The sequence below is a fragment of the Armigeres subalbatus genome, chromosome 3, assembly GCF_024139115.2.
Source record: "Armigeres subalbatus isolate Guangzhou_Male chromosome 3, GZ_Asu_2, whole genome shotgun sequence".
Taxonomy (NCBI): domain Eukaryota; kingdom Metazoa; phylum Arthropoda; class Insecta; order Diptera; family Culicidae; genus Armigeres; species Armigeres subalbatus.
In genome coordinates this window covers 247417524-247429216 of record NC_085141.1, presented here as the reverse complement: position 1 = coordinate 247429216, position 11693 = coordinate 247417524, and the positions used below count along the sequence as shown (strand labels likewise).

Sequence of the window (11693 nt, the reverse complement as noted above, 5' to 3'; positions counted from 1 at the left end):
ACTTGTGCTGCTCGGGCTACACCGTACGCAGATGAAGATGGAGTAACCAGCTATGCAGGTCTCCAACGACGAGCTGTCATCAGGTCTGAAGATGAAGAAAGCTCCGGGTCTGGATGGTATTCCAAGCGTAGCCCTAAGAACTGCGATACTACCGTTTTCAGAATTGTTCAGGATGGTGCTGCTGTAATGTCTAGCAGATGGCTATTATCTTGATCCGGAGAACGTAAATTCCGAGGCGTGGACCCCACGACCAACACTGCATTCAAGTATAACATCTATCACAGCGGCGGCGGAAAATCAGAGCATGGAATTGGTTTCGTAGTGATGGGCAAGCAGATGAAGCGAGTGATGCGGTGGAAACCCATTAGCGAACGAATCTGTGTGTTGAGGATACGGGGCAAATTCTTCAATTACAGCCTATTCAACGTTTACGCACCGACAAACGATAAATCCGACGACGTGAAGGACACGTTTTATGAATGTCTTGATAAAGCCTATGGAGAGTGCCCAAAGTATGACGTGAAAATTGTGATCGGAGACGCTAACGCTCAGGTCGGTAGAGAGGACTTTTTCCGTCCCATAATTGATAGGGAGAGCCTTCACTCCGCTACACATGACAACGGCCTACGGCTAGTAAATTCCGCTGCTGCCAGAGGGATGGCCATCAGTAGCACCTACTTTGCACGAAAGAATATCCAAAAGCACACCTGGAGACACCCAAATGGTGAAACTTGCAACCAGATAGACCATGTTCTGGTGGATGGGCGCCATTTCTCGGATGTTATCGATGTGCGGACATTCAGAGGTCCGAACATTGACTCTGATCACTACCTCGTTGTCAGTAAAATTGTCAACTCTATCGAACGAAAGATCACAGCGAACGATGCGTTACAATATCCAGCGATTGTCGACGGAAGTAGTATCGGCTGAGTACCGCCAGAAGCTCGACGAACGGATAACTGCAATCAACGTTAGCGACAACATCAACGATCTATGGGAGTCGATCCATGGAGCGGTGAGCACAACAGTACGAGAGGTGGTAGGCACTGCACAGAGGCGAACCAGGACGGGTTGGTTCGATGTGGAGTGTCAGAGAGTGACAGACGAGAAGAACGTTGCCAGAATCCGGATGTTGGTGTCGGGTACCAGATCGAATAGAGATCGGTACAAGGTAGCAAGGGCAGCCGAAAAACGAGCCCACCGCAGGAAGAAAAAATAATATGAAGAACAAGTGATTAGCGAGGCGCAGGAAAAAATGGAGCAGAACGATATGCGGAAGTTCTATGTGTCTGTCAATGGCGTGCGGAGAAAGACACCGCCATCTCCCGCCTTGTGCAACGACCAAGAATGGAATTTGCTGACAGATAAAACCGAAGTGGCTGCCAGGTGGAACACTTCGAAACTTTGTTGAATAGTGGAAGTGACGGTGCATCGGTGAGCAGAATAAATATTAGCGACGATGGACAAGCTGTGGAGTCACCTACGCTAGATGAGGTTAAAACCCTAGTAGCACACATGTTCCATATAGGATACTGCAACTCATATGTGACCAGATTTAGTCGCAATCAAGTTGCTGCAACCATTTTTGCCTGACTTGTGTTGCTCGGGAAAAGCTGCTAAAGAGCTGAAAAACAATAAGGCTGCAGGGAAGGACCAGAGCTCCCGGCTGAACTTCTCAAACATGGCAGTGAGCAGCTTTATGAAGCTCTGTACCATGTTATGTCGAAAATATGGGAAGACGAGGAAATGCCTGCTAGCTGGTTGGAAGGCCTCATTTGCCCTAATTTTAAGAAGGGGCACAGACTGGAGTGCGCCAATTACCGAGGAATAACCCTCCTTAATTCGGCGTACAAAATTATGTCCCGTATTCTGTTCAACAGATTGAGACCGCTTGAAGAGTCCTTCGTCGGCGAATACCAAGCGGGTTTTCGTGAGCGCCGATCAACGACGGATCAAATGTTTATCCTGAGACAAATCCTTGATAAATTCCGGGAGTACAACTTGCAGACACATCATCTGTTTATTGATTTGGTTGAACATGGTTTTCCGGCGAAACTGATACGGCTGATTCGTATAACGTTGGACGGATCGAAATCAAGTGTAATAGCCTATTCAGATTGGGCTATTTATGACTTTGTTAAGTGAGAGGGTATCCAATTATTACGAGGTGTTCAGACTGCAGCAAGATAATATATCTTGACGTTTCCATGTTTCCTCATTTGCACGCTAATACAGGGTTGAATTCAAGGAGAGTTTTAAAATTTAATTTGCGAAATCAAGCATTTGTGTGGCGACAATCGAAAAAAAAGAAAAGGGATTTTCGAAGAATATTTGAAGCTCTCATTAAGGATAATGAGCGAAGCTACATTCATTAGTTGGGTACACCGTTCTTCGGGGAATCAGACTATTTCTCAATTTATTTTTAAGTTTGAAAAGTATTTTGATTCTGTACTATGATCGAACGGAGATTTGATAGAAAAATTTAGATACTTTTAGAATTCTCACAAATAAATAAAAAAAAGGATTGGACCAATTTTCAAGAAATATTATCGAACTAAAATGTATTTCCACCAGTATCTCCATGTATGAAGGGCAACTCAGCAATTTAATTTTTTTTTTTCAAAAATGGAAACTGAACCATTGCGTTCTACTCGACAATCAATGATACAGCTTCTAACAAAATCGAATCGTGTGAATGTGATATAATTTAAACTGGATTTTGGATTGGCATTACCAATCCATGTTTTATTTAAGGTTATTCTACTTTATATATACATCCCATTCAAATCGTACAGTTGCCCAACGTGAAAAATGTTGAAATCCAAAGTATATTAAGCCAATCAAGGAGGAATTGAAACAATTTATGAAATCATGTTTATTCATCAAATATATTCGTTTTACAACCATTCCTACGTTTTAAATTGTCTTCCGCATTGGCCCTTGAACTTTTAAAATTTATTCGATTTGTTCTATTAAATCTAGGTTTAAGTTAAATACTTCATGTTAATTCTAGAGAGCATCTGTTTTTTAAACAATTCATGTTGAATAAGTGGAGAATAAATAATTATCATCATTATTTTTCATCATATAGAATGCTTTCCACAAAACCATCACAATCCGAGTTATTCTTCAGCGCTCAGAAGATTTCCATCTAACATGCATTCGACCCTGCTGCGACAGAAAGAGCATGACTGTCAAGTACGAAACGAAATGAAAACAGAGAGAATTTTCTCTCTGGCAAAGAGAGCGTGACGCTTGTCAGTTTTGTTTTGTTGAATTTCTCCCTGCATTCCAGTTAGAACGAAAGCTCTCTCGTAATAATTGTTCGTAATAAATTCTTTTTAGTGGGTATCTTTTGACAGCGCAAAATGTATGGAATATTACGTAAATAATGACATCATAAAGCGTATTTACCCTGAAACGCCAATTATTATGTCATTAATGGCGTAATCTGAATAGGCTATAAGGGCTGCGGATGAAATATCGACGTCATTTGTTACCTTAGATGGATCAAAGCAGGGTGATGCACTCTCGAACCTACTGTTCAATATAGCGCTCGAGGGAGCGATTAGGAGAGCTGGTGTGCAAAGAAGCGGTACCATTATCACAAAATCGCATATGCTCCTGGGATTTGTGGATGACATCGATATTATCGGGATTGATCGCCGTGCCGTGGAAGAGGCTTTTGTGCCTTTTAAGGTGGTGGTAGCGAAATGGTGCTGGATGGTGCAAAGTTTGAAGTGGTAGAAGAATTTGTGTATCTTGGAACATTAGTGACGTGCGATAATGATGTTACCCGCGAGGTGAAAAGGCGTATTGCAGCTACAAATAGGGCTTATTACGGACTTCGTAACCAGCTTAAGTCCCGTAGTCTGCAAACGAAAACAAAACTCGCGCTGTATACTACTTCTTCTACTACTACTGATTCTTCCGGTGGCGTTATACGGCCATGAAACATGGACGTTAAAGGAGGCTGATCGGAGAGCTTTCGGAGTGTTTGAGCGTAAGGTGCTGCGGACAATACTCGGCGGTAAACAGGAGAACGGTATCTGGCGGCGCTGCATGAATCACGAATTGTACCAGGTGTATAAAGGGCTGGATATTATTAAGCTTATTCAACACGGCAGACAACGGTGAGCTGGTCACGTTGTTCGTATGCCGAAAGAATGTCAAGCGAAGATAATATTTAGTAGATAACCCGGAAGAGGCCGCAGACTTCGTGGAAGGCCCCGTACACGATGGCTTTTTGCAGTTGAAGAGGACCTGAGGGCGCTCAATGTTCAGGGCGACTGGAAGCGGTTGACCCAGGATCGAGTCCAGTGGAGAAGGATACTCCATTCGGCGTAGTTTTATCGAAGAGCTGTAGCCCATCAAGTATCAAGTAAGTATTATCCGGATTAGAGGAAGATCCAGAAACTAGTGCTGCTACCGAAACCAGGGAACCCGCCAGGGAATCCAGCATCGTATAGGCCCATATGCCTACTGGATACACTGAGGAAGCTTCTGGAAAGGATTATCCTTAATCGGCTGATGCAGTTCACGGAGGCGAGACCGGAATCGGAAAATCGGATCGGAAGATCGGAAAAGCAGTTCGAAGTCCGGAAAGGCAGATCGACGTTGGATGCAATCAGGACGGTCATTGAAGTTGCAGAGAGAGCGTCCAAGAAGAATAGGTGCGGCAATCAATTCTGTTCTGTAGTAACGATTGACGTCAAAAATGCTGTGCCAGGTGGAAGGGCAATCGCCGCAGCGCTGCACGGTATGCGGGTCCCTGACTACTTGTGTAGAATCCTTAAGAGTTACTTTCACAACCGCATTCTGGTTTACGAAACTAAGTCGGGGCAGAAGTCGATTAGGGTTACGGCGGGTGTTCCATACTAGGCCCAACGCTGTGGAACGTTATGTACGACGGAGTTCTAAAACTTAAATTGCCGAAAGGCGTGAAGATCTTCGGATTCGCGGACGATGTCGTCCTTAGGATAAGAGGTAGAAATCCTGGTGGCGGAGACGACTGACGCAGTTGAAAACTGGACGAATGGAGTCAAGCTGCAGCTTGCTCACCACAAAACAGATATGATGCTGGTCAGCAACTGCCGAAGGATCTACCGGATACAGGATACCGTAGGAGGGCACGACATTGGGAAACTGCGCTCAAGACGAAACGTAACCGCAGGAAGTTGAAAAGTGGTTTCGTCTAATGACCATCCGAGTCGCGAGTGCGTACCGAACCATTTCGTCGGAGGCAGTTTGCGTTATCGCAGGGATGATTTCAATCTGCATAACCCTAGCAAAGGATATCGAGTGTTACCAACGGAGAGGACTCAGAAATGTGAGCAAGACGGTGAGACTGGACTCCATGGTGAAGTGACAGCAGGATAATCGAAGGTGGACCCACCGGATCATCCCCAATGTGTCAACGTGGGTGAATAGGAAATATGGAAAGGTGAACTTTTACCTCACACAGTTCCTGTCCGGACGTGGCTGTTTCCGCCACTATCTTCATCGGTGTGGCCATGCGTCATCGCCATTCTGTCCGGCGTGTATTAACATAGAGGAGACTCCAGAGCACTTGGTATTCGATTGCCCGAGGTTTGAAAATCGGGAACGGTAACATTAGCCTTTAAGGAAGTGATATATTTACAAATGTTTTAAATTGTACTCGTTGGACATTTATTGTCAACTCAACGTTCGACAGCAATCTTAACTTGTTCCCAATACTCATTTGTCTCACATATTCATGAATCTATGTCGAGTCGAGTAATAGTTACAACCTCTCTTTAATGTTTAGAACAACCTCATTTGAATAAATAAAATCATAAATTTCAACAATAAATATTATCATTGGTCAGCACCTTACATCCTAAAATTAAAAACATAACAAAAAAAATTATTTCATCTTACGTCCACATGTAGGTCGGCATAATGCCTTCCTTGCTGGTGCCCGGTGGCGTCAAAATCTCGTTACTCAAGAACTTCAACGGCAAGTCAACTAAGTTTCCTTCAATCCGCTGTAGCGCTTTTTGTGTACCCTCCGGATCCGTCTGAGCTAGGCTCTTTTCTTCCAGAAACTTTTTCAGCATGACAAACGATTGCACATTATCGGAGGGTACGCAGCGGAAAATTTCATCAAACAGGCGGGTATTCTTCCGGGACGTCCACCGCCACGTTCCATTCCAGAACGAGTCAATCACTGGGTCCGTTACGTCGACTGGGGCTCTATGCGAGCTGGGCTCGAGAAGTCCCAGGTGCTCTTTAAATAAATACCGACGCAGCTTTCCGGCGAAGATACCACAGGGATACGCTTCCCCATTCATTCGGCCTTCTTCGAAGCTTTCGTCCTACGATGAGGAAAAAACTGTGAAAACTGTTGGTCTTTTAAAATTAATCAACGCAACCTACCGTAATCATCACACACACTTCCGAATCTCGCTTTCCTAGAAGCGATCGATCGTTTATGTTTGCTGAACCGCAGATAACAACCTTGTCATCTGCGATCAACAACTTGGAATGGACGTAGATCAGCTCCGTCACTGGGACCCCGTTCAACAGGGAGTGCGTTCTCAAACTGTGGAACGAGATATACTCGAAAGGATTTTTTATTCCGGCAGCAGCTAGTCGTGAAAGTAGAGAGCTTTTACCGCTGAAACAGAAAAATGTTTAGTTTTGAAAAATTAAGAAAAAAAATGCAATTTACCGGCAAATAGAGGCATAGTTCCAGTGAGTAATAGCTCTCAGAGAGATTCCGCTTGCACCACCGACTTCTCCCTCGAAAGCCGGCAACAGAGGCATCACTACGTAGACCCGGAATGGCTTCTTCTCCCGGTGGGCTCGCATTATCCTCTTAAACAGGTACTCCGCAATCTGGTTCTTCACAATTGAATTCCCCATCTCCAAGCTGATGAAGAACTGATTTTCAATGTAGATGTAGTGCTGTGCCTTGGAGATGGTTTGGACGTAGGCTTCGTGGATACTTTGCTCCACGTAGTCCTGCTCAATGAACCCACAATTCCAGCTGGACGCACTTCGCAGAACTTGACAGGTCACGTGTTGTAGTGATATGTTCAGGAAGTCACTATCTATCCGAATGTCATTGTAACTCTTAGGCAGTAGATACGGATATTGGAGATTGTCGCGACATTTCTCCAGTTTCACAGCGTTCCAGCGCTCGATAAAATGTCTCGCGACGTCGCGTGCTGCCTGACCGTATACTACAGTTGCAACATCATGCCATGGCATCCGTACGGTCGTCGATCGATCAACAAGATCTAGGTATTGTAAAAACAAATTATTCAACCGAGGTTTATCATCAAAAGGAAAATGTAACTTACCAACGTAAGGCATATCTAAGTTGATAAAATCCTTTATAATGAAGTTGATGTAGTCCTTTCCTATCCAAAACTTGGCTTGTCCATTTAACTCATACATTACTTTACTTTTGAACGGCATAGGACTCATTACTTCTACGTGCGATGAATCTCTCTTGGTTTCCTTTTCCGATTCGCTATGCTTCTGTTCATCATCGGAAACATAACCTGGACTTCCCGGAATGCTTTTTACTCCTAGCTCACCCTCCTGCTCGGTCAGTGTCATCCTATTTTTCAGATCTCTTCCCATGTCCTTTATTTTCCCCATGATATTCTTCCTTTCCAACTCAGGTGTATCCTTCTTAATGTTCTCCGGCATTTCGTCACTTTCGTTTTTTGCCGTTGAATCCAGTCTTTGTGCTGCTGCCATAAGTAGCTTATCTCCGGGCTCTAATACTGGAAGTTTGTTATCTACCTGATCCAGCGCAGTGATCTCAACAATAATTTTTGATGCCCTTAGCAAATTACCCACTGTGCCACCTTCATCCAGCTCAACAACCGTCGACTGTTTACGGATCGTTGTATTGTTAGCAGAGCTACAACTACTGCTGGAAATACTTCCCAGATCCGTTAACCGATGATTGTAGTCGTCCCAACGTCCATAACAAAGGTCGATTCCTCCAACAAAGGCATAGGTTTGATCAACTATCACCAGCTTTTCATGATGCGCCCAGAAAAGAACTCCCGCTCGAGCATGATCCGGATGGCGCAGAACCTTGATGTTCTCGTGTTGTTCCACCAACTTCTGCTTACTATAGTAGCTGTTGATCCCAAGGGCGATCTCAAGTTCTTTGAACAATAACACGAAGATCTTGACTCCTTGTTCCTACGAAGAATAATGCCATCAATTTTGATTCTCAATATGCATACAATAGTACAAATAAATTTACCGTAAATCTACAGGATTTGCATGGAATTTACAATGCGTTGATCAGATCAATGACTACTCAAGCATGGAAAGCACTTACCGCCTTGCGTTTAAGAATCTTATCCAGCCGCCAATAATCCCCATCGAGAGCTGGTCGCTTCATGTGAATCTCCGGGCTCAACATCCAGTCCGTGATGAATATCTCCTCGGTCGCACCCTCCAGCGCATCCGCCACGGAACTCATATAGCTTGCCCCATCCACGAACCAGGCTGCCTGCATTCCAGGTCGACTGGGTGCAAATGACTGGTGCGGATTGGGCATCGTGAAATCTCTCGCCGAGTCATTTGCCGCCTTTTTCATGAATGACATCCACTCTTTTGCTGTCCGCCGTGTCGGATGCTTCACAACCAAATATCGCGTATTGGTCACAATCTGCAACCCATTACGCATTCCCGTACTATACATGCCCGACGAAACGTCAAACCCTTGGTCGAACAGCACCACGCACCGCAGAACGCCATCTTTGGGCCGGTAGTACCCAAAGCAGGTTTCCTTCACGAAGAACCACCGATTCCGCCATTTGCTCCACACGACATCGGAGCAGAAATAGCTACATCGGACACAGCAACCTCCAGTTAGACAGCCGCAGCAGTTGAACCCCGCCTGACCAGCACGCGTTGATCCGGTTCGTTTCTTCACCAATCCTTCCTGACCCTTCTCCCCTAGGGCTGCGATGAACGAGATGTGCGACACTTCCAGGAAGTTAATCTGCAATGGAATGTTTTCTATTACTACGACAAGAAATAAATAGGCTCCAACACATATAATGAATTAATTCATAACTACGAAAAACAGACTGATTCTTGAAAACTTTTGTAACAACACAACACTGGCTTGGTACCGCCAAACAACGTTTATCTATTTTCCTCAAAATTGTTACCAATTCTCAAAAACTAACATGCACGCATCTCCGCGGCATGATCTTAAGGTCTGAGAGAAGCTCTCTCGCGATGGAGCACTATATTTGAACTAAAATGTCTATAACTCAAGGATCCAAATTAGACAAATTCATCCACCACCACGAAAGTATTTCCGTCTATCGTAACACTGCTTCCGGGCGGGCCCTATCGCGTTCGGTTTCGCCCATGATAGCCCAAGTATGTACTTCGTTTTCGATGCATTCACATCCAGTCCAACTTTTGTTGCTTCACGTTTCTGTCACCTTTGCAAATGTTGAACAACAGGCACGAAAGTCCATCACCTTGTCTTAGTCCCCTGCAAGATTCGATCCGGTAGCTGTTCAAGTTCCTAGATTCTGATTGTCAGTTTGTGCAGGCAAGTGGCCCATCCTGAGGAGCTCAGGTCCGATACCATCCTTACCAGCTGCTTTATTGTCAGCTGTTGGATGGCATTAATTCCCCTCAAGATAAGGGCTGATTGGCTTCCATCGTCCGCTAAATTGACGTAGTCATCTCCCCGCTACCTTGCCTTTCACTGCTTCAACCTTTCGATCACCACACGTTTGTCCGTCAAGACACTTTCATCCTTATTCCTGTACATCTCGGCTCGCGGCATGAAGCCTTTCCAGGATGCGTTGAGCTTCTGATAGAACTTGCGTGTTTCTTGTGAACGGAACAGCTGTTTCATCTCCTTTCACTCCGCTGCGTCCAGCCGGAGTATTTTCTCCTGAAAAAGACGGGTCTGTAATCTCCGTTTCCGCCTATGGCGTTCCACGTTCTGCCGGGTCCCTTGCTGCAGCGCAACCGCTCGCGCTGCATCCTTCTCCTCCAGAATCTATCTGCACTCTCCGTCGACTTCGTCCTACATACCCAATGTTGCTCTCCGCTGTGTCGTTAATGGCTGCTTTAACTGTATTCCAGCAGTCCTCAAGAAGGGCCCCATCGAGCTTACCCTCTTTCAACAACGCTGCCTCGAGATGCTGCGCGCATGCAGTGGCGACCCAAGGTTGCTTCATTCGCTCAGGGTCGTATCGTCCCTTTTCGTCGCAGTGGTCTTCGCTGATTGATCCGGTCCGTCCTCGTTGTTGCTTATTTGTTGCGAAAGTTTTTTAAAGGCTGGCTTGCAGGGCCTAACACCAAACCTCCTAAATTTCCAGAGGACCATTCCTCCTTATTTTCGGTGGACTATGGTGGCACTCGGACGATTATCAGCCGCCCCTAACATGCAGACCAGACGCTGTTGTGAGCCGCTCTTAACATGGAGAACAGACGCTCAGTAAGATTTGCACCTCCGGAGAGGAGCAAACCCCCTTCTCTGTCATACTACCATAATTCTCACCGGGGTTGGTTACTCGATCTTACCTGAGGTTGCTCGTATCCCGGCCAGCGCCACGAAGAGGTAGGGATAGGAGTTGCCAGATAAAAGGCTAAGGACCGTGAGATGGTGATCAGTAAATCAAAGCCTACTGAATCCTGCCCCTTATAACCCGCTCAGTGTACGACGGACTGTCGACAATAGATCAAAAGAACAAAACGTTGAATGAACAATTTTTAAAAATTTCATTGCAATCTACCTGATAAAAACAAAATATTGAATAATATGTGCGGGTTGATAATGTTGAATATGCTTCTGAACTAAAATCTTGAGTCAAAAGGTCCGTAAGCCATCATTTAAGAGGCATGAAGGCTTTTTCCGAAAAGCTCAGTTGCTTCTTTACAAGAGGATTGGAAGCAGCCTTCTATGCTTCTCAGAATCTCCTTCCAAGCAGCTCGGAAGCCCACTTTCAAAAGGCTCGGATGCCCCTTCCGCGGAAGCCTCTTTTCAAGAGACTCGGAATCTTTCTTTCAAGAGGTTCGGAAACCTCCTTTAAAGAAGCTTGAAAACCTACTTGCAAAAGGCTCAGAAGCCTCCTTTCAAGAGACTCAGAGAACTCCTTTCAAGAGTCCCGGAGGCTTCCTTTCAAGAGGTCCAGAAGCCTTCTTTCAAGAGGCCCGGAAGCCTCATTTCAAGAGGTCCGGAAGACTCCTTTCAAGAGACCCTAAAGCCTACTTTCAATAGGCTTAGAATCCTCCTTACAAGAGGCTCGGAAGCCTCCTGTCAAGAGACTTGAAAGCCTACTTTCAAAAGGCTCAGAAGCTGCCTTTCAGAGACTCAGAGGACTCCTTTCAAAAGGCACGAAAGCCTCCTTTCAAGAGGCCCGGGAGCCTTCTTTCAAGAGGCCCGGAACCCTTCTTTCAAGAGGCCCGAAGACCTCATTTCAATAGGCCCGGAAGCCTCCTTTCAAGTGGCCCGTAAGCCTCGTTCAAAGAGGCCCGGAAGCCTCCTTCCAAGAGGCCCGGAAGCCTCCTTTCAAGAGGCCCGGAAGCCTCCTTTTAGGAGGCTCGGAAGCCTCCTTTCAAGAGGCCCGGAAGCCTCCTTTCAAGAGGCCCGGAAACCTCCTTTCAAGAAACTCAGAGGACTCCTTTCAAGAGGTTCAAAAGCTTCCTTTCAAGAGGCCCAA

The 11693-nt window shown here is 45.5% G+C and overlaps 1 protein-coding gene across 7 annotated transcripts in view; it reads right to left on the bottom strand.

Annotated features, from left to right (window-relative positions):
- Positions 1–5659: 5659 nt before the first annotated feature.
- The window catches only part of LOC134223224 (phospholipase D2), a 55933-nt gene continuing 49899 nt past the window's right edge, over positions 5660–11693 (bottom strand). For all 7 annotated transcript variants that reach the window (XM_062702368.1, XM_062702370.1, XM_062702372.1 and 4 more), the window contains 5 exons: positions 8333–9001; positions 7329–8190; positions 6695–7265; positions 6400–6640; positions 5660–6338 (listed from right to left, as the gene is read on the bottom strand). In XM_062702368.1, coding sequence (XP_062558352.1) covers positions 5898–6338; positions 6400–6640; positions 6695–7265; positions 7329–8190; positions 8333–9001 — 2784 coding nt within the window. In that variant the 3' untranslated portion in view covers positions 5660–5897. The remainder of the gene's footprint in view (positions 6339–6399; positions 6641–6694; positions 7266–7328; positions 8191–8332; positions 9002–11693) is intronic.